General features: G+C 46.4%; 1 protein-coding gene across 4 annotated transcripts; it reads right to left on the bottom strand.

Annotated features, from left to right (window-relative positions):
* Positions 1 to 359: 359 nt before the first annotated feature.
* cylda (cylindromatosis (turban tumor syndrome), a) lies at positions 360 to 22,289 on the bottom strand. 4 transcript variants are annotated; one of them, XM_062548662.1, is made up of 19 exons: positions 21,878 to 22,289; positions 21,343 to 21,404; positions 19,216 to 19,920; positions 16,688 to 16,996; positions 14,859 to 14,964; positions 13,542 to 13,640; positions 11,631 to 11,747; positions 10,548 to 10,565; positions 9,184 to 9,656; positions 7,716 to 7,881; positions 7,220 to 7,361; positions 6,952 to 7,074; positions 6,485 to 6,576; positions 6,254 to 6,320; positions 5,078 to 5,210; positions 4,127 to 4,235; positions 3,682 to 3,800; positions 3,016 to 3,232; positions 360 to 2,638 (listed from the first exon to the last, which is right to left on the bottom strand). In XM_062548662.1, exons 3-19 carry the CDS (start codon positions 19,720 to 19,722, stop codon positions 2,454 to 2,456), a joined length of 2,982 nt encoding a protein of 993 aa, XP_062404646.1. In that variant the 5' UTR covers positions 19,723 to 19,920; positions 21,343 to 21,404; positions 21,878 to 22,289; the 3' UTR covers positions 360 to 2,453. The 4 variants fall into 4 exon arrangements, with proteins under 4 accessions (XP_062404646.1, XP_062404645.1, XP_062404647.1 ...); XM_062548661.1 differs by lacking the exon at positions 21,343 to 21,404; XM_062548663.1 differs by lacking the exons at positions 10,548 to 10,565; positions 21,343 to 21,404 and having other exon boundaries at positions 21,878 to 22,288.
* Between the last annotated feature and the right edge of the window lie 511 nt (positions 22,290 to 22,800).

Consider the following 22,800-nt stretch of genomic DNA (forward strand, 5'->3'; position numbering starts at 1 on the left):
AGCTGCTGAGCCTCTGGGCCAGTCAGTCTCATCTGCCTGACGGATGACCTGTGACCTCCGCCATGCCCCCCAACCTCGCGCCATGCTAATGAGACACGCACCTCGGTGACAGGTGAGAGCGCGGCAACGCCAGCAGTGGCCATCTCGGTGAGGTAGCGGCGCTGTCTGTCAACGACATGAACACCGAGCAAACAAAGACACGCTTAACTATGGCGTAGGTAAAGACTTTAAAAGAGCCAGATAGAATAAAGACAAGACGGGAACACGCACACTGAAACAGACAAAAGTGAACTTGAGCCGACATAATTGATATTATAAAGCGCTAGGCTGCTTCAGAAATTCACACCGGCACAATTCAGTGTTTTCAAAACAAGGATTTTAATTTAGTTACACTTAGGAGAACAGCACAGAAATATTAAATCCCATTCTGCTTATATGTGACAGATTCCCAAATTCATTGTCCATCTTCAATGTTTTTCAAAACTCTCATAAGTCTGTCGCATAAATAAGGAGCACAAGTCGACACAGAAAGCAATTATTTAAACCTTAACACACGGACTACCCCATTAAGTGAAGACCTGTGTTCAGTACATCATGACCGGTCTTTTTGGGGACACCACATACGTGAGACTCGCAACCTTTTCATACCTCTCGGACCACCAACACAACTTAATTTCCTCCAGTTTAGAGGGACAGTCTCCCAGCTCAGTAGCACTGCCATAACTCAGTGTAAACTATTGTTGCTCTGCAATTTCTCTTCTGTGAATGAATATCATCTCAGAACAAGATCCAAAAGGCAGTCAAATTTTATTCATTTGATGATAGTGTAGCTGAGCATTTCTTGATTTGTTGAGTACCTGCACTAAATCCATCCATTGTGTGTAATTGAACTCCTGTTTTTCATGCCTCCATGATCTTATATATCTTAGTTAGGTATATATATTTTAACTCTTAAAAGAAAAGTTCAGTGCAATGACTAGGTCGGAAAAGGCAGACTTTCGCAATCTTTTTTTTTTTTTTTCCACCAATGCATGTTCAGGAGCTATACCTGTAAACATGGGATTACAATAAGTCTAGAATGCATATTGGTAGTAGTGGGTATTACCACGATAAATTCATTTTAGTTTGTCTCCAACACATAGAAAGCTTGTGTGGGAAAGCTGTTTTCCCCCCTTAAATTGAAAAGTACACATAAAATCAAGCTGTTACATCCAAAAAGACTGTGCTTTACTCTTGTGCTATCCGGTCAAATCCAAAAAAAAGAGTCGCAGAAGCTTAACATTACAATGCAAACTGTAGCCAAATTAACAATGTGACGTCTGAAGCAACATAGTGCGTTACACTGGACAGAGAAAGGGCAAAAACAAACAAACAAAAAAAATCACAGCAAACATGGGAATGAGACCAACTGTCAAAAAAAAAAAAAAAACATGTCCACACTACTTGCAGCGCCGAGGTTTGGACATAATACGCAGAGATGGGTCGTGTACAGTGTACGTGTAACAGCTGAGCGCGGTACTGAGACGTCTGTTCTACAATGGGGCTATTGAGTCGAACAGTGCAGAGTCTGCTTCACGCTGACATGAGCGTTATTTCTGTGTTGGTTCGGTTACAGGATGAGAGAGAGAGAGAGAGAGAGAGAGAGAGAGAGAGAGAGAGAGAGAGAGAGAGAGAGAGAGAGAGAGAGAGAGAGAGAGAGAGAGAGAGAGAGAGAGAGAGATGTCATCTTGTCCTCTGCCGGAGAGAGCCAGGACTCTAGTCTCTTTCCTTTGGATCTGAGAGAGGAGGCCGAGCTCCAGTTACCACGGCTCGTTCGGGTATCAGACGCTGCAGTCACCTGAGACGATCGCATCCCCCTGCTGTCTCCCACCGATCCCAGTGAATATTCATCAGCTCCCCTCCCCAACACCCCCCCCCACACACACACACACACACAACACACTTCTCTCAGGATGAGCACTCAGCCCTGCACCCTTCCGGCACTGGAGAAACTGTCTGTCCACTGGGGTGACTTGTGTTTACTGATGGGAGGGAAAACACGAAGAGAAGAACACTTCAACAAAACACACAGTGCAAATAGGCTTCTTCTTCTTCTTCTTCTTTTTCTTCTTCTTCCTCCTTCTCTTCATCGTAGTCGACACCATCCTCTTCCTCCTCTTCCCCCTCCGCACCCTCTCCATCTATCTCATCTTTCTTCATCTTTACACAGACAGCGATGCAGGCAAGGCATTGATGGGAGGAGTATCTCTTTTATTTGTTATTTGTTTTTTAGAGGGGGGGAGAGGAGGAGGCAGAAGGAGGGGGGAATGTCAGTTTCATGGGCAACGCTCCATGTTCAACCCCCCTCCTCCCCCCCACATCCTTTTTCCTCAGTTCGGTTTGTGTCAGTGGGTTTGTGTGTCTGTCTGTGTGTGCGTGAGTATGTGTGTGTGTAGTACACATGTAGGATCTCTTCATTTGTACAGGCTCATGGTGGGACTCTGGTACATGCACATGTAGGCGTCACACAGCAGGCGGCGGGCGTAGCCCTGGATGTTCTTGGGGTCCAGGGCGTGGAGCTCCTCGGGGGTCATCTTCAGGTACGCCCCCACCTCCGGACACGGCGACACCTGGGGGATGTTAAAACCGTTCTGGCCCCCTGAAACAGAAGAGAGAAAAGGAGGGGGGAGAGGGAGGGGGGGATTGTAAAGAAATAAACTCTCTGACTGTGAAATAACACTTGCCAAACAACTGTGCAGAATTAAATTTGTTTCCATCTTTCCACTCCATTGCACTGCGACAGTGTTAGGAAATGACTCCAATTGAGTTTTAATTGATCAAAAATGACGCAATCCAAAGGAATTAGCCCACAATCGAAAAAAGACCTCTTTGATGTGACTCTTCCAAGTTGATTCAATCCCTTCAATCCCTCACAAAATATTAACATCTGGACCACATGGCCATGAGATCTTTTACATTTTAAAATACTCCCCCCCCCCCCTTTCCATCAAGAACTTAGCCTCGTCTCTGTCGTACCATCCCGGTCGGCCATGCTGTCGAAGAAGAGCCAGGCGGAGTCGGCGGCGCCGTACTTGACGAACGCCACGTAGTGGCTGGTCTCGATGCAGAGCACGGCGAACAGCTCCATCCGCTGGTGGGGGAAGCTGCCCTGGCGCCACACGCTCTCCTGCAGCTCCTTGGGCACGGACAGCTTCCCGTGCCGGTGGCACTTCCGCCGCGGGTGGAGGTGGACCTGAACGAGCCCCCCCACGCACAACACACACACACACAACACACACACACACACACACACACACACACACACACACACACACACACAAAAACACACACAGAGTGAGCAAAAACATACAAACAAGGTCCTACTCTTGTGCCTGAAAATTCAAATCCTTACTTTAGTCACTAATGATTTAATGTTGGAGAAATATCACAAAAACGTTGAAATGACAAGGAATTTTAACAAGAGATATTTGCCGCTTTGAGATCCTTTTTTTTTTTTTTTTTAATAACAGCCAAGATTTTTAAATGAAATTAAATGATACATTCATAACAACACCGTTTCATTTCTTCACAACTATGCGAGTCTGGAGTATCTGTAGGAGTATAGTGCCACCCGGTGGACACTACATGAACTGCAGGGCTATAGGCGCACACACACTGCATACAACAGATTAAGTCATTTACCTGGGTATTGCACTTTTCACAGAACTGCTTGATTTTCCCAGCTGTGATGTCACCGTCCTCGTAACAGTCTCTGCACTCGTATAGGGCCAGACCCCCACAGATGCGGCACTCCCTAGGAGCTAACACACATACACACACACACACACACACACACACACACACACACACACACACACACACACACGCTCAAGGTTATAAAAACCCTTCCTCGGACCACACACACACACACCACCCTGAAGCAAAAACACCTGTTTAAACCTCCATTCCCCTCACAGTGGATTTCCTGTCTTGTAACCCCCCTTCAGAAAGTGGTGCGGTTCAAGCCACACAAACCTAGAGGGAAACTAGGAAAAAGTGCACTATGCCACAAAGAAACAACATCGGGCCTCATAGCTTTCTGGAGCAACCTCTCGGTCATCGTCTACCCCTTCTGTTGCTCACTTACTGTCTTCAAGTAAGTCTGTGATGTCGAGCTCGAGAGAGGGGAAGATCTTGTTGAACATTTTGAAGTCCTTCCCAAAGCGAGGCATCTGGATTATAAGGCAGGAAGGAGCCTGTGTGGAGAGAGGAGCAGGAGTTTAACGTTACCCCCCTGAGCTATTTTAATTGAGCTACATCTATAAAACGTGCACTCTTCCTTCGGGCAATTTATAAAATCTGATACGGTCGTGAAAGCATGTTTCTGCTTAAATCATCATCAGAGCTTCTTTCTGGATTCCCAATCACTTTCATATAATGGAATTTTGACTTTGTGATTGTGCATTAGATTTTTCAGTCAGTGAAATGAACTGGTTTGATTAAATCATACCATCAACAAGGCCATGTCATCATGTACTTAACACCTTGAGTCCTTCCTTCTGCAGTCAATGTTGCAGATGCATTTAATAAAACTTCATTCTCATCAGTTCAACAGCATCAGAAATATGAATGGCCAACATCTGTATGTTACATGCAGGCTAGACTGATAGTATTTAGATGCAGCTAGATGCAACCTATCTGAATGAAGTGGGATGAGTAATAGTAGTTTTGAAGGACCAGGCACGATGACTAAAGTACATATATGGAGACTGCTTGAAACTCTGACTGTACAGCACCAAGGTCACATGATGGTCACTGACCATGAAATCACTTTAGGATTGCGGTCAACATTCATGAGTGATGTTGATGTGTCCTGTTGGAATCGCCTCATGCTGAGCTACACCTCAGAATGGAATGGAAATATTTACAAAACCAAACTCGAGAAAAACAAACTGTCTGACCACACATAGATCACACATAAAATCATAGAGCTTTCTTATAATCAAGTTTGTACATAACTAAATGCATAGATGAGGAATGAATGTAGGGTGTTTTTTTTTTTTTGACTGCATCGATGACAGAAAAGCAGCTCACTAACCTCAGCGAATTTGAGATCGCTGTTGATGAAGGACCACTCTAAAAGCTGCTGGCTTGTGGGCACTAACACTTTATCCTTCTTATCCATGAAGATCTGGTAGAAGTAGCAGTCCTGGACCTTTTGCCCGGCTGACCTGTGTGGAACGGCCAGAGAGATGAATCAGATTTTCCGTCTCATCGATCTGAATGAACTACAGGCTCCATTAGTATTCTTTCCATTCACCAGATTATTTCAGACTCCTCCAAATTGTTGTATCATACATTTGCCGTAATTTCCCAACTATTAGCCACAGCTTATACATTGATCTTGCTAAATTTCTTCAGCTATGAGGTTAATACAAGGGGATAGTTAATATTGTATTAATATGGTTTTGTTTCTATAACTGGCATAAAACACTGCCCTGCGGCTTATACACAATGGGGCTTATGAACAGGAAATTACTGTAGAAACATTACTCTCTTTTCAGTCATTTCTGTATCTGAGATCATATTTATCATCTACATATTTACTGTATGCCGTAAATACATCATGCCTTTTACATTTCTAACCCACCATTAAAACCATAGCCCATAACCTAAATAAAACATTTTACATTTTATGAACAAATTCATAACAACAACCAATATCACTGCTCTGCACCATGAGCTTCCCTTTGACACCTACATACCGGTATGCCAAATGACTGGAGCAGGTTCTCACATAAACAAAACACTTCAAAAGGTGATGACTTCTACACACTGTATCTGCTTCATCTAAATTCCACTTCCTGACGATAAGACTTCTGTATTTTGTCCACAAGTCTGTCTGTATTTTGCCTATGAGTGTGATAATGTTATCCTTCAGCCGAAGCAATGGAGTTACACAAAGTCGGGCCTGTCTCGGTGCTTAACAAGATGTGCAGCTCATGAAAAATGTCTTACAAGGACTCCCCGGTGCCCTTGAAAGCTTTTTAATGGCACAATCATAATCATCATAATCATCTGACAGCCAACATCCAAGCAGGTAATCATGTGTGACCCATCACTGGGGGAAATTAACTGCACCAAACGAGGGCGGCCAAAATCAGCGATGAGGTCAGAGGAAGAGGCAGGGGGGGGGGGGGGGGGGGGAGGGGAGGGGGGAGGGGGGTGTGGAGTTGACATGATGAACAGAGCAGGGCTCCTTCACCACACTCACCGCAGCTTCAGCAAAGGGTCCACTCTCAGGATGTGATGGAACAGGATGTTCAAGAATTCCTCAGGATCTGTAGATGGCAGGAATTACATGGGTGAGAGATGGAGAGAGAGAGAGAGAGAAAGAGAGAGGGAGGAGGAGGAGAAAAGAGATTTGCCAATCAGTCATCGCATTCCTGAAATAGCACCAGAGAACTTAAAAGAAAGACAACTGTTGACCCTTTTTTTCTTTTACCTTTCTCTTCAGAGGTGAAGCCAGAGGCTGCCTCCACCTTCTCCAGGATTCTTCTTAGCTTCATTATTTTAGTTGCACACACATAGCCGTGTCTGCAAGAGGAAACACACACACACACACACACACACACATCACAAAGTCACAGGGTGAACTGAATGCTACTTAGTGTTAGCCATATGGGAACCGTTGAGCTGTTTACATTGTATGTGCACAATCAGAATCAGCTTTTAATCAGAATCAGAAGTATGTTCACACACACAAGGAATCTGGTTCTAGTCATTGGTGCCACTGTAGCAGTACACATATAATCAAAAGATAATATAGACAATGTACATATATGAATGCATAATACAATTACAAAGTCATATTAATATCAAGCCAACATGGGGTGCAAATCACTTGTATTGGGGTCAATATGTCAGCAAGATGGGGAGAGGGAAAGCGTATGATACAGTGGTCACACTCACATGCGTAGCGGGTTGACTATCTCTGTACGTAACAGCTCCTGTGTCTCCTTGTAATACTCTACATCAGTTTTGGCCCGAGGCCTCAGCAGTACCGTATCCAAAACAGAGCTGAACGAAAACAGACTACAGAGAGAAAGAGAGAGAGAGAGAGAGATTGCATTAGAGACAGTAAGATAGAGGGAATGTAGATGAAGAACCCAAGCTAGAGTTCGGGTAGGTTTACTACTGGAGAACCAGACATGTGGCTGCTGCTGGGTGAGCTTAGTACCAGAAGAGGGTGGAGTCCAGGTAACAGGAGTTGTAGTGGCCTTGGATGCCTTTCTTCTTGCCCACCATCACCTCCAGCCCGTCGTTCTCTGTGCGCGGAGGGGTGTTCTCGTGCACCACCTCGCTCAGGTAACCTCCGAAGGCTGCAACACCACACACAAAGACACATGCTTACATCCATTACACTGGTGGGGTATAGGTAAAACACAGCATTTAGTAAGGTATGCTGTAGGCCTGGTCCACTAACTGTTACATCCCTGAGGTAACCCTCAAAGGCTGACAAAGGCAAAATATCTCATAAACCTGTTCCACCAACAGGAACGGTTATCTTTCAAAACCATCTACATGGATGTTATCAGTTTCCCATAGCCAAGTATATCGTGCCTCATGCTTACTGTTTTTAATAAGCCTGCTATATCTATTGTTTAAGGTGTTTAGTGCTTGCTGTCAGCACTGGCTGCGAGGGCTGCGTAGGGGCCTGGCGGCGTCTCACTCACCGATGGAGTTGCAGCGCTCGATGGGGTTGGCGGAGTGGTGCAGCGAGGGGAAGCGTGAGTCGGGCCGGCAGCACTTGAGCTTGACGAACAGGGCCTTCTTGGGCGGGCAGGTGAAGTAGCGCGTGCCCTTGAACGTGCCGTCCGTGCAGCCCACACATTCCTCCTCCTGAGGGGCGGAGACACAAATCAACACACCAATCAACACGCAAATCAACACACAAATCAACACTCGACTTCACTGAGGTCATTCACTGTTCTTCACTCTCAGAGGGGAGCCGAGTTAACTGCACACAAAAACAAGTTGATAATGATAATAATAATAATACAGTGGCGTTCTAACAGAGGAATTCTGTGGCTAACCACCTCTGGTAAAAATCAAGTTTTAACCTGTCTGTATGATGTCTGCTGTGTTTTCAAAGACGAAATAAGCAGTCAGTGTCACGGCTGGGGATTTCTGCTTTGAACCTATGTTTCAACCAATCAGGCCAATTCAGTTAGTCCATTAGTGCAACACAAGGGTGATGAACCAATCCGGAGTACTTTAGGGTGGGACAATGCTTCATAAAGATGCAACGTAGCTAGCGCATCAGCTGTAACAGCAAATAGCAGACGAGCAGTGTGTAGAGAGGGGGTGGGGCCTGAGAGATTTCTACTCTCGAAATGAGGAACAGGGTGTAAGGTTACGATTAAGCCATTTTAAGGCCCAGAGAGGGTTTTTCATGCAAAAAAACCCCCCTTCTGAATGAATTACAGGAACGGAAGGGATTTGGAGGGATTTAAACTGAGAAAAGGTCAGAAAGGTCTGAAGTCTATATATAAATTGTCTATAAAAAAAAAAGGGACCACTTTTGAATTACAGCACAGTGTCTGACGACTTTAAGCCCTGTCATTATTATATAGGTAGATATCTAAATTCACAGCAGATTTAAGCAACTAATAATTTCTTTCCCCCATGGAACCAAGTCAAGAAGTTCAAGTAGCCAAACTACAGTAATGACTATTGTAGAGTCTCAATATCAAGGCTTAAAAAGATAGTGTCTATAATATACTGTCTATATTAATATCATAGAGAAACAGTTAAATCAATATTGAGAAACACTGGTCTAGCATCACAGAGTTATTTCCTGCCACATACCTTCCCACTGTCCCCAAACTCTGCAATCTTTACGAAAAGGTGAACTAATGGCTACAACCTCAATACTAAGACTTCCAACAAATGTTTGCAGAACTTTGCCAAGACAACAGCAAAAAAAGTTGTCTACCATCACTCAATCATTTCAATTTCATTTTCAATTTCACTTATAGAGCACCAAAACATTACACATGTCTCATGGCACGCTAATGTATAACAATGATTGCAAGAAAGTAAATAATACAAAATTGATCACAAAAAAAAAAAAAAAATGTCTCATGGCGCTTCACAGTCATCTCCTTGCCCCAGACCTCCCCAGTGCTCCCTGGTACTCACCAGCTCCAGGCCTGCCAGGTGCTCCTCCAGCCCCGGGGGCAGCCCCACCCATCGGATGACCCCGCAGAGCGGCGGGTTCTCCTTCACCTCCACCAGCGAGCCCACCTCCAGGCGCAGGTGCCCCCGCGGCGGCGACGGCAGCCTGGGGGAGGAGGCGGTGGCCGTGGGCTGCGGAGGCTGCTGCTGCTGGCCCAGTTGCTGCTGCTGCTGCTGCTGCTGCTGCTGCTGCTGCTGCTGCTGCTGTTGGAGCTGCTGGTCGGGCTGGTCGGCCCTGACCGACTGCACGGACAGCGAGAGAGGGCCCTGGCTCATGCTGCCGTTGGGGCCGCTCTTGCGGCTCAGGCTGAAGGGCAGCGAGTGGAACTTCTGGTCGCTGGTCAGCGAGGTGGAGGGCGGGGCGGCGCGGGACGGCGGAGACGCCTGATTGAAGTCGGGGGGAGTGTCGGTGAGGGACTTGGCAGGGTCCTCTCCCACTGCCACCGACGTGGAGGAGAAAACATGAAAACATGGAGGAGGACACACAGTGAAAATCTGCACTAGCCAAAAAAAGATGAATAAATAAGGCTAAAAAATACTGTTGGAAATCTTGATTGATGAGGGGAAGCAAATGTATCAATGTGGAATTCAATGGAGTGCTTGCTCTAAGAAGTCTGCATTAGTTATTGAACACTGCACTGCTGATCTGAACCATCCTCAACTTTTACCTACAGTACGCTGTTTGAATGAAATCTCCTATTTGAAAAGATTAAATGCAAACAATTCCTTTGTTGTCCTCTAGAGAGCGCCAGAGTTCCACTTGTGATACTCTCATTGCTTAAAATAGTCCAAATTCTTTTTTGACATTTCATTTGCATCTCAGTTGTCACATCAAGTTCCTTTCCTCGGATTTTCATTTCTGCTTTCTGTCACTTCTGCTTTTTCCCCCCACATCTTTTTTAGTCTCTTCTTTCTTTTCACGAGATTGGCGCCGTATAAATGTATATTTCTCAAGCTCAAAAAAGGCAGCAGACTGTGCGTTGTCAGGGGAGGCTTGTTTCCAGGCTTTCCCCTGGTCTTTCCCTGACACACATGCGTGCGTCAGATTATGAAATTACTTCCGTACTACCCTACACTCTTAGAAAAAAAAACGTGCTGCTATATAGAACCAAAAATGCTTTATGTAAGCCACTCCATGAACCATTTGTGTATGGAGTATTTATTATTTGTAGGCATAGAATTATTGCACTACTACTATGAAATCACTACTAGTGTCAAAATCTCTCCCCTGACCTAACCATTCCCTGACTCCATTTTGTCTCTATATCCACATAATCATCATCCTGTGGTGTTGTGAGTTAATGCAAAGTTCATAAATGCATACATACGCAGACAGCTGCATGACGCTTTGTAGCAAATGCCCACATTGATACAAAAACAGAGATAAGTAGAGTTAGAGAGAGTGAGGCCAGAGCCGACAGACAGCACAAGCAAGGAGGGTGGGGGGAGGATGTGGTGAGGACACAAAGGTGGCGACGACAACCACCAAACAGAAACGCAAAGGAACTGTCACAGCGGAACTCAGCCAAAGATGACACCGAGACACGTCCAGAGTTCTTTTGAACGTGTGCAACACTGTGGAGGTGACGTTCACAACAACAGGGGAAATACAACGGGGACGATGAGGCCAGCATGCAAGGTGCGGGTTTGCGAGCGCGTGGGGTGGGGTGGGATCCGGTCTTTGAGAGCCGACACATCGCCAGGGATCAGTGCCAACACTGAAGGCTCCTTCACAGCCGTGACGATGAGCATCAAAACATTGAGGTGCAGCACAACCACAAACAGTGATGACGTGAGACAAACCCTTCCATACTGTAACAACAGTACCAGCACCCACCATGGGCTATGAACCCAGTCCCAACTAACTGAACCCTTCTTTTTTTACTAGAGATACAGAATTTTGTAGGACCCATGAAAAAAGGCTTCCATTAAGGCATATTTTCCTTCAATATAATTAAACATGTAACAGTAACTGTATGTCAAGATTTGTACATTTGACTAGTGGTATACACTACTGTACATTGCACTGGGGTACATTAGGTTATTAGCCTAAATAATCAATAATCCTAATGAAGTGTGAAGTCATTATACATTAGTGGAAGCCTTTTGGACACACAATCAGACATCATACCATAATGATTATAATGAGGGACCCAATGAACACTCACTTAGGATCAAAGGTCAGATTGGAAGAGTTTTTTACCAAATCTCAGGTTTTGTTTCATTTTCCATCCAGTATTACGAGCAAAATGTTAGTTCTAGTACCAAACATGTTAAAGGAAACAATGTCACTAGTGTATGTCACAACAGAATTCATTCACTCACTCAAGACTGACTTTAGCAGGCAATGCAACCCTTCCAATGAGACCCTGTATCCAGTGAGAGGGGCGTCTGGCCACATGTGAGATTACCTTCGTCAATGTACCATGTGCTTTTGGATTTGGACTGGGCTGGGTGATCAATAGAACTGCCATTTAAAGTGTAATAAAACTCAGACTTGCTCCTACTCCCACACTGAAGACCTAATCCTGGAAATGACACAGTTCAATAGAGAGACAGTGAGCATCTCGTGGGCGGGTGGGTGGGTGGGTGGTCAGGACACTGTAGCCCAAAGGTTTGGAATCACTCGCTGCATGTCAATGCCTACATACAGTATTTCAACTTCAATTTTCAGCTCATAAAAAATGTTGTGAAGCGAACAATGAAACTTGCGACGTTTCAAATTAGGTTCCTAAAAGATAAGAATGCCTACTGATTTTCAGTGAAATAATACAAGGAATGTTACAGTTATGTAAGTCACTTTGCACAAAAGAATCAGTTAAATACATTAATTTAAAAAGACAAATCAATAAATAAATACATAAATAAACATTATGATGTACGTTAATGTTATCTGAAAAATCATCAAGAACTAAATCACAACAACCAAAGAAACACCTTGTATTTACATGAGGCAGATACCATATATGGCATTATTAGAAATTACTCTGACAAAGTCTCTCTATAGGTTATTCTTAAAAATGTAACAGAGTTAAATCTGAGTGATTAGTGGCAAACCTGTTGGCATGACAGTAATTCCAAACCTCTAAGACAGGTGTGCATATCATTTGCCATAAATGTGTGTTGACAAAGAAGAAAGGCAGACAGTTTTAGCACACATGAGGCAGTCCCTATTATAGCACACCAAGCGTACAACTACTAGCTGATATTGAACCGCTGAAGCTATGCTCTGCTTTGTTATGCTATTCTAAGAGATGGGTCATAGTCACTCGCTCACAATTGACTAACCAAAAATAACCAGATGATAATTCAACAATTAATGCCACTTTGCAGGAGTGGCTGACGCATTTCCCCTGCAAGAACGGAACGCACAGGGCTCTTCGGTTCAGAGCAACCCACTTTCCCCAAAGGGCTTAAGATGGGCTAAAATATCTGCAGTGACAACAGCAGTTAGGGAGAGCAGACAGGACAGAAGCTGAAGGCAATCCAGAGAGAGAGAGAGAGAGAGAGAGAGAGCGAGCGAAAGAGAGAGAGCAAGGAAAGAAAGAGAGAAAAAGAGTATGCGTGAGTGCGTGAGTGTGTGTGTGTGAGAGAGAGAGAGAGAGAGAGAGAGAGAGAGAGAGAGAGAGAGAGAGAGAGAGAGAGTGTGTGTGTGTGTGTGTGTGTGTGTGTGAGAGTGTGTGCGTGTGTGTCTGTCTCTATTGTGTTAGAGCCATGCAGTGCAGAGCACAGCTCTGCAAAACAAACCGCGTCTTTCATCATCAGCAGAACATCTAGGAAGAAGCCCACACAGGGCGACAACCATCAGCCAGACAGCACTACTTCAAAGCCTTCACTCCACAAATACAAACCACATCAGTGGCAGGCTGCAGTCCGTATTCTTGGCCATGCTTACACACTCATAGACTCAGTGGGATCCGTATATGAGATTTATTAATGACTTCCACAATTAGGGCATGGAATTAATTCATATTTCGAAATGTCATTGTAAACAGCAGTCAGTGAGAACATATCAGTCCACAAAACATATGATCAGCTGTAAATTGTGTCAACTGAGACAAAGATCAACAGTTGGTAGGCTCAAAAGCAACTCTTCAGGACTTTCAGGAATAGCAACTAGTTAGCAAGCTATGTCCGTAATACTGACCCCCTAAACAACAGACTACACTAACGTCTAAAATCTGAGTGCTTTGCTGGCATTGTTAGCAGTCAGAACTACAGAAATATTAGGTGTTATGCACTGAGGAGAGGAGGCAGACATTTGTACAGTGAGGAAGACATGGTGCCCATGTAGTGCTGTAGTAGTGAGTGGCGTGGGTTACCTTTGCTCTTTGGTTTGCTCTGGCCAGAGGACTTGTCACTGCCGCTGCCTCTAGAGGCAAAGCTGTGCTTGGGCGGCCTCTGGTCCTGCATGGAGTACTCTGCGCGTGCACACACACACACACACACACACATACACACGACACACACGACACACACGACACACACGACACACACACACACACACACACACACACACACACACACACACACACACACACACACACACACACACACACACACACACACACACACACACACACACACACACAATTAACAATAGTACAGAAGGCACATCTATCCATAGGTGTGCTGCATATACAGTAGCCTATACATAGGTGTAGCATACTAGGATAGGATAGGTCACCTTTAAACCATTCTGTAATCTGATAGGAAGGAAATACATGCAGAGTTTAGGTCACAAGGTCCCCCATCTAATCTACATAATGGCACAAGCCAAAGTAGCCATTTCACTATGGAGCACAGGAATGAATATTAGAGGACGACCCTCCAATACATCACCCCTTTTCAAAAATGGACCATCAGCCTTATGCTTGGGGAGCACTTTTAGCTCTCTATGGCCTTCTACAACAAAGAGGCTTTCTTTGACAATAGGCAGTTTAAACACACACACAGACACACACACACACACACACACACACACACACACACACACACACACACACACACACACACACACACACACACACACACACACACACACACACACACACACACACACAGACACAGAGACACACACACACACAACCACAAACTCTTGAAGAGTGCCCAAGTCAAACTATCTTCAGTCAGAGGCTGGTGGGAAAGTCAGACGCACACGCAGGCAAACAAATCAATAAAGCGACAGCAAGGCGAGCTGGGAGTCAGAGAGGCTCTCCGCTGCACTTGACTCTGAAAAACAAGCCGCGGGACAAAAGAGCCTCTGTCTCTGGGCCTGCCAGTGGAACATGGACGCCTCTCTCTCCGACACGCACCCAGCAGTCAAGCCTCCCGCCGCCGCGGAATCCCAACAACGCCAACCCGATGCACAGGAGAACGTCCATCGTCCACCAATTTCTGACTGCGACTAATGACGTTAAGCTAGAATTGTCATTGTCCTGTTGTATCATTGTTATGTTTGCTGGGAAATGACCCAATAGCCTTGGCATTCTTCCAGGTTGTCACTAGTCAACTCATTACAAGTTGGAACACAAAATTCTTTCTATGTACAAAAGGCAGAAACACAAACATACATACATACACACACATACACACACACAAACACACACACACAAACCTGACCAGGTGTTGAGTCTTACCTGGCATCACGTCACAGACGGGCACGAGGCGGGTGTGCTCGAGGCTGGCAAAGCTACACAGCAGCTTCCCGTCAAAAACGCCGTCCCAGTCCCCAATCGGATTGTCCTGCAGGAGGAGGAGGAGGAGGAGGAGGAGTGGCAGACGACAGCCTGTTAGCAGTGTGGCCGAGGGTCCTCATCTCTCAGATCCTACCTTCTCAAGCCCTGCCTCTCGCGGGGCCCGTAAAGCCCCCTTTTACAACTCGAGGTTTCAGCCACCCAGCCGCTGAGCTGAAGCACAGTGGGGACGCCGCCTCTGCCGCTCTGCCTCTACACGGGGACTGATTAACTTAGGCAGCTAGGAGTCAGTCCAGAGGAGCCCTGCAGAGAGCCAGCCAAGTGCAGGCTGCGAGTAAGGGGAGGATTCTTGAAGGACTGATGGGAAAAGGGGCATGGGCTTGGTCTCTATCTCTCTCTCTCTCTCTTTCTTTTCTTTCTCTCTCTCTATCCAACACACTCTCTCTCTCTCTCTCTCTCTCTCTCTCTCTCTCTCTCTCTCCGTCCCTGTCTGGATGCTGGCCGCGTGCCACAGCAGTGGTCATCCAGCGCTCTGTCTGTGCCTCACACGCCGCGTGACTGCGCCTCGTCTCAGGCCAGCAGTGAGTGGGCTGAGCTGCTGCTGCTACTGCTGCTCACCAGCGTCCATGCTACAGCCACAGCCACAGCTCCAGCCCATACTACTGCCTATGCACCCTGCTCCAAGAACTGCCTCTCCTCCGAGCACAGTCTCTTCCAAAGCTCCTCTACTGCTGCCTCCACCCTCTACTCCACCCAGTGCCTCTACTCCACCTAGGGCCTCTACTCTAGCCAGTGCCTCTACTCCACTCAGTGCCTCTCCTCCAACCTATCTCTTTTACAGCCACAGCCACAACTGCTGCCCCAGCCTCTGCTACAGCCACGGATCATGTCCCTTCTGCTGCCCTCTGCCTTTGCCCCTGCCCCTACCATAACCACTGCTCCAACCCCTGCCCCTACCATAACCACTGCTTTGCCCCTGCCCCTACCATAACCACTGCTCTGCCCCTGCCCCTGCCCCTACCGTAACCACTGCTTTGCCCCTGCCCCTACCATAACCACTGCTTTGCCCCTGCCCCTACCGTAACCACTGCTCCAACCCCTGCCCTTCTCCTACTGCCCCCTTCTACAGCACCTGCTCCTGTCCTTTCCCCTCCTTCCTCTCCTGCTACTGCTGCTGCTGCAGTTGGCCCTTATTTTCCAGCAGAGGTTCAGAGCCGTCCACTGAGAGGCAGAGAGCGAGAGAGCACACCTGACTCCCATCTCTCCTGCAGCTGAGGAGCCCAGGCCTCAGACCAAGAGCGCTCATTAGCAAGGATCAGGTGCACTCTCCTTTGCACCGGCGGAGTAGAAATCTACATCTGCGCCGGGGCTCCACGAGGATAAGATTGCCCCGCCGCAGCTACACACAATGCACCATCTCAACTGCTGAGTCAAGCCCACCGGCCTCTGGAGAGGACAGCTTTGTGTAACTAATATTCAAACTTCCATGATGCAGCCATTTCTGGAACTTGCGAATAATAAAGTGGCTCCGTGGACTGTTCTAATATACGGCCGATACATCTTTCAAACTATAAACTCATTACTCTACCAGAGTTGTTTCCTATGGTTTCTAAGGAAACTCTACTGATCAGAGGGTCTGGCCAACACTACATATCAGTAATAACTGTTAACATGTCGGTTTTCATGTCGCTTTTTTTCAGACCACAGGTAAACAATTTTGTGATCACTTAGCCACAGTCCAAGTGTTGAGTGTGAGCAGGAGGACCTCTTACCATGTCCACCCCTACGTAGAAGCCCAGGCTCTCGTTGCCGGGCAGCAGGTCGTAGAAGATGATGGTGCCGCGCTCGGGCCCCTCGCGGGTCTGCACCAGCACGCGCGAGTTGATCTCCAGCGGCGGGAAGTCGTGCTCGCTGTCGACCAGCGTGACCGAGTCCACCTCCAGCTCGCCCAGCTCGTCGTCCTCGTCCTCCCACAGCTCCAGCTTGTCCACGGCCACGAACACGCCGCACTCGTCCTCGCAGCGGAACAGCTGCTGGCCCTGGTACGAGCCCTCCGTGAAGCCCTGGCCTCGGCCCTCCTCCTGCAGAGGCGGAACCAGAATCAGAACCAGAATCAGAATCAGAATCAGAATCAGAACCGGAACCAGAATCAGAATCATGCTTTAATGGCCACATATGTTTCCCCCCGACACAAGAAATACTGATTCGGCAGTTGGAAAGGGGTAGAGAGGGACACCGGACTAAATTGGGTGGTAGGGCTGGAAGATTAGCCCAATCGATTTTTAATCAAAATCACCATTTGAACTAATGCAATTAGAAAATGGCAATGGCCGCAATTAATTGTGCTGCTAAGAAGAACTGCAAAAAGGCAAGCAGAGGTACTGCTATATACTGAACTGAAGCTTGACTTCCAAAAATGATATCACAAATCAAATCGCAACATCCTGCAGGAAAAATAGCAATTAGATACTTTCTCCAAATCGTTCAGCGCTACTGGGTGGTGAGTAGGGGAGAGACGGCATAAGGACAGCCCACAGAGAAGAAAACATTTTGTCAAAGAATATGGCCCCAGTCCCACTCTTCAATCTAGTTTAGCGAACACGACCGCCCAGGTGAAATAGAACGGCTGTTTTCACACATCATTTCCATAATTTGTCTATGCACCGGGCTACACGAGCGTCAGCCAAGTTACCTGCAGCTACAATTAATTACCCATGTATTTATAGAATACAAAAGAATACGCAACATCCTCCTCACTCTGTCGGGTACTTTGGAGCCACTCCAACCCGTCCTCAGACAGAAGTCTTAATAAGGCATGCGAGACAGCTTCCAAGGAGCTGAATAATGAGCATAACAGAGCGGAGCAGGGAGGTTTTGTTTTCAAAGTGCAGTACATTGCCGTCATCAGCACCTTCTCCCAATTATGAAAGCCGGCTGGATGTGCTTACAGGGCACATTTGAGACAGACTACATCAAAGACGGAAGGCACTGAGCCCTTTCATAAACACAGAGGAGAAATCTCTCTCCACTCCCAACTGCCGCTGCTCTAGAAATTGATGCAGCCACTCAAACCAGGGACTCTATCACATTCATAAAAAAAAAAAAACAGACTTCTTCAGGGGCTTTAATTTAATAGGAGAATACATTTAAGATGGTACTGTCACAGAGGAGTTATGCTAATAGAGGCTCTATGTTAATGAAGGCGATTTAAAATTCATTTTAAATTGCCAAAGACCGCCCCTGCTTAAAAAGTACAAAATCTCATTAACTAAATGTTTTCCTAAAGCATTTGCAACAAGGTACGCCTGCCGAGCACACTTGCGACATTCCATGTAAGGCACACGTGGGCAGTGTGGACGCAGTGGTCAGGCATACTGTGTGTGTCCATAGAGCTGACTTCATTAGCCCCCTGCCGAGCAGAACAAAAGCCGGTGTTGATGGGAAAGGGTCAGTCACAGACCCCTGCATACACAGCTCTACGTCCATGGGCCGACTGTCCCTCTCCCACTCACATGAGTCTGAGGCGAGGGGCCACAGGAAGAAAACGCGGCATTGTGTTTCTCTGTGCAGCGGCGACGGCGTCCTTACGGACTCTTCCGCCTCCTCGTGAGAAAACGTTTTGCAACGCCCAAGAAGACAGACCGGTTTTAATATTCGCACAGGTGGTGCCACTGGGCACAGACCGTTACAGAAAGCCGCAGAGTGGTTTTGCCGTTAGACAGATTTTTCTGTCATTTTACAGTGGCTGACTTTGAGGTTTGACAGAATAGGCAAATAGCCTGACACGTCGGGCTTGAATGAGCACTGAGAAAATGTAATCCTACAAATGAAGTAGGCCTAGATTAACGGCTGCCCAATTCACCCTCATTCACTAGCATTTATTATTGCATTCCCTTGCACGATGAGGCCTTTGATAAAATCTTCCACAGGCCACTGGATGTTCACAGACTCTTTCAGACTCTTATCACTGTGATGACAAAATCTTTCCACTTGACCTGATCAAGAAATCTGGTATGCAACAACCTTTCAAATGCATTTCTCTTTGGTCTCTTCCTGCCTTGGACAGGACCTGCGGTCTACATTCAAGTCAAAGCCAGTGTCTAGCTTTTAATCTAAGTGTGCAAATTAAGAGTTTTTTCGACTTTGTCTCCCACAGTTACAGTAACAGAGTGCTTTGTTAGAGCACTGGCTGCCAAGATAGGCTTACGTTACAATGAATATGCAAATGGTTCTCCTCTATTCCCGACATCATCTGTGTCGATATGATATTCAGATTTGACATAAGAACAGCATCTCTCACCAGTAGCTCAACACCGAACCAGATGCCGGAGAGGGCCCGGTCCGGGAGCAGCGACCCCTTGAAGCGCACCACGCCGGGCAGAGGGTCGTCGCCGGAGCGCAGCTGCACGCGCACCTTGGAGCCGCAGTCGATCTGGCGGGCGCGCTCCAGCCGCGGCTCGTTGCACAGCAGGCTGTAGCGCTCCTCGCAGTTGGTGATGGGGAAGAGCAGCTCGGCCAGCTTCTCGTCCAGCTCGGCCACGTCGCGCTCGTCCAGGCTCAGCACCACGTTGGCCTGGTCCAGCAGCCGCAGGCTCCGCTTGCCCTTGGCCGGCGGCAGCGTGCGGCCCAGGCTGTTGCGCTCCTGGCAGGCCTGGCCCAGGCTGCCGCGGGGGATGCGCAGCGTCTTCTGCGGCGGCTTCTCCACCACGCACTCGGTCACCACCATGTAGAAGCGCCAGTCCTCCCGGAAGCAGCCCCCGCCGCTGCCGCCCCCGGGCTTCTCCTGGCTCCACAGGGCCGAACTCATGGCTGAGGGCAGGGTGGCTGGGGCATAGCACAGGGAGCAAGGGGTGAGGGCGAGACAGACACAAACACGAGGAGGTTGGGGGGGGCTACACCAGTGGGGCAGTCACAGGATCTGTGCCAAGGACTCCAGTCATGACCCTTCACCTGGACGCTGGCATGTCTACGGGGGGGCAAATCGCAGGAGCCCACAGATCAGGACCTGTGCAGAGGGAGGAATAGTAATTAAACTGCAGTCTGCAGTCATTCCACATGAATTAAGAGAAAAGTCTGGAATGTCAAAGGCTGTCATTTCATGGTAGCCTCAGAGGTGTGCTTACATTAATTTGTGATTATACATTTGTACAAAACAAAGAACAAAAGCGCCGATCAACCAGGGAATTTGAAGCATTTCACCAAATGGCTTTATAAATATAAGAATGGAAGAGATTGCTCAATAAGCGAATGAGATTGCCCACTAAACAATCCACTAACACTAAAAAAGATAAACTTGACTGTTTACTCACACTCAGGTTCATAGCTCTGCCCTGTTCATAACAGCCAGGCCTTACAAAAAAACAACCCATCTAATATTAACTGTAGAGCATCTGCTTAATACTTAGTCATCCTTACACAGCCTAACCTTTTTTTAAATCATGTTCCTAGATGGACATCCACAAAGCTATCTATTTTAAAAGATGCCTCATACCGTCAGCATTTATGTAAACAAAGATTGTGAGCATTGACACACAGACACAGACACATACACGCGCCAAGTCTGAGTCAGATGGCTGCATCGTTCCCTGGGTGAGGAAATGCAGTCAGATAAAGTGGATGAGGAGACTGTGGGGGAATTCACAGGCCTGAGCAATCAAACCCAGCACATCCTGCACATTGATAAGGATGGATGATACAGGATATCCCTCTCATGAAAAAGGTGTAATATGCCATAAGAGGTCTTAAAGAATGCTCTGATACAGCCAATTAGTGTATTTTGTACACTAGCATCACACAGAGAAAGCCATTCACAAGTATTAGACCAAATCATGTAGCATGCTTTCCATTTTCACAATAGCTGGTACCAAAAATCTGAGTGCAATGCAAGCCGTTTTAATATAAAAATGAGAAAAGCTGGACAGAGGACTGCCCCTTCAGTGATGGCCACAGAAAACAGGTGGATTTCAATGGAACTGAAAAACAGAATGACTTGCTCACCATCCTTACAAGACTAAAAAGCTCTGTTGTTACAAATGTGTTACAATCGTGTCGATGTGAATATTCAATGTCAGGGTCGTCAAAATGAAGAGAATATTGCTGAATGATCAGACTAGAAGTGCTGTCTGTCAATATATGCCAACCTAAAATAGCTCATTATCGTGACGGTCCTTTTTTGTATATGAATAGGAACGTCGTTACCAAGGCTTGCCATTTTATATCAATATTTCAAATATACCGATCTACTGTCACTAGATCATCATAATTGACTTGGATATCTAGCCAAGTCAGTGTTTTCCACCAGTAGCATAATGTTACCAGGGCATGCTTAAATTCTAGATAATAACAATGATGTTACCTTGTATGAGGTGACATAACACCATACCATGAAAATATTTTTGCCTTCATCATCAGGTGTGATGGCCAATACCTTTCGCTGAATCCAAAGGTACAGTTAGCTGCTATCTTGCCTCAACGTGAAGGATGGCAGGCCTTTAAAACATCAGCCAGCTAGTTAGCCGGCTAGCATAATAACCAAATTACTCTACGATGTAACGGTGTAAAGCTACAGCTAGTTAGCTTCATGAGCCAACTTGTTCCCGAGACATCTGCTAATAGGAGAACATCTTGCTGAATATATCTCTGAATTGCATTTCTTGTGTCTTTGGATACGCAACATGACAACGAAGAGCTGCAGACAAGCAAATGCAGTTGGGTTTGGTTTAGTTTCATCCATACAATGACATTTCCATCGCTATATGGCTAACTAGCAAGATAGCTACGGAAACGTAACGTAGACTGGCTAACGTAGCCAACAGCACTGACATTTCATCTGGTAGCTATCTTTGCTAGGTGGATTGGCTGATTTCATAGATGCCTACATTCTCATTAGCTGACTACACTGTCATACAATTTGCCAAACTCACTGAAACTGCCATCGCATTTAATTCTTGTGAAGTGCTTACCTGCTTATTTCAGATGACATCTCACAGGAGACGCTAACGTTACCAAAAGTGTTTCACTGTGGATTCGCTTCTGTCAAATCCACAAGGCAGCTTTGGTCGTTTCACACACTGCTTCGAAGCTCGACTGGCTAGCTCGCCAACAGACAGCTGTATCCGTAGCCCATGCAGTCGAATTGAGACGAAATTTGTACTGTTCCTTTTCTTAAGTTCTTTAAGATGCACTTCGACGACAGCTTGTTGACTGTCCAAGTCTAGTTACATGGCCATTCCACTGGCGGTCGACAAGTGAATAGAAGACAGCAACGTGTTAAATAATTTAGAACTAATTTCAGTTTATTTACAAGGCGAGTTACGACACCATGCTACACTGACATTTGCGGATACTACGTACTCCATCATTGGCAAATCAAAAGGCGTTGTAGATGTGGGATGGCCAATGCCCTTGTCAATTTTCAGAAACCCGCCTTCGGGGGTTTTCCAGAGGTTTGGTTGTAAGGAAATAAGAACAGTGCCAGGGTTAGAATAGACTGGAAAATACAGTCATAAGAGGCTGGCTAATGGCACACAGTGTCACTTATAGCTCTTATATTGTAGGCAATGCAAATGGCCTATATCAACGGAACTCATGAAATAATACACTAGCTTAAAATGCTGTTTACACATAGCATGGGCATCATGTCCAAATGACAGCCAGGTTACATGGCCAGGGCAGTGATGCATCTAGAAATGTTGGGCGCTGTGAACTTGGGCCCTCCAATAATAATGTTTGTTATTGTTCTGAGGGCCTTCTGCCTGGCACCACAATGAGGGCTGAGTTCTTCCACAAAGCATAGTGTAATTAGCCTTGCCATAATGCACAGAGCTTTTCTGACCTTTCTCAACTTAAAGCCTTGTAGAACCCAATGATGCAATAACTTTCCAAT

This window comes from Sardina pilchardus, chromosome 11 (assembly GCF_963854185.1).
Source record: "Sardina pilchardus chromosome 11, fSarPil1.1, whole genome shotgun sequence".
NCBI classification, from domain to species: Eukaryota; Metazoa; Chordata; class Actinopteri; order Clupeiformes; family Clupeidae; genus Sardina; species Sardina pilchardus.

What these genes read in the sequence shown, in the direction of transcription:
- cylda (XM_062548661.1), bottom strand. Translation starts at nt 19,722, where the DNA reads ATGAGTTCGGCCCTGTGGAGCCAGGAGAAGCCCGGGGGCGGCAGCGGC. An exon ending in TCTACGTAGGGGTGGACATG is followed by an intron (nt 14,965 to 16,687) that starts GTAAGAGGTCCT and finishes CTCCTCCTGCAG; the next exon opens with GACAATCCGATTGGGGACTG. An exon ending in GCGATCTCAAATTCGCTGAG is followed by an intron (nt 4,236 to 5,077) that starts GTTAGTGAGCTG and finishes CTCTCCACACAG; the next exon opens with GCTCCTTCCTGCCTTATAAT.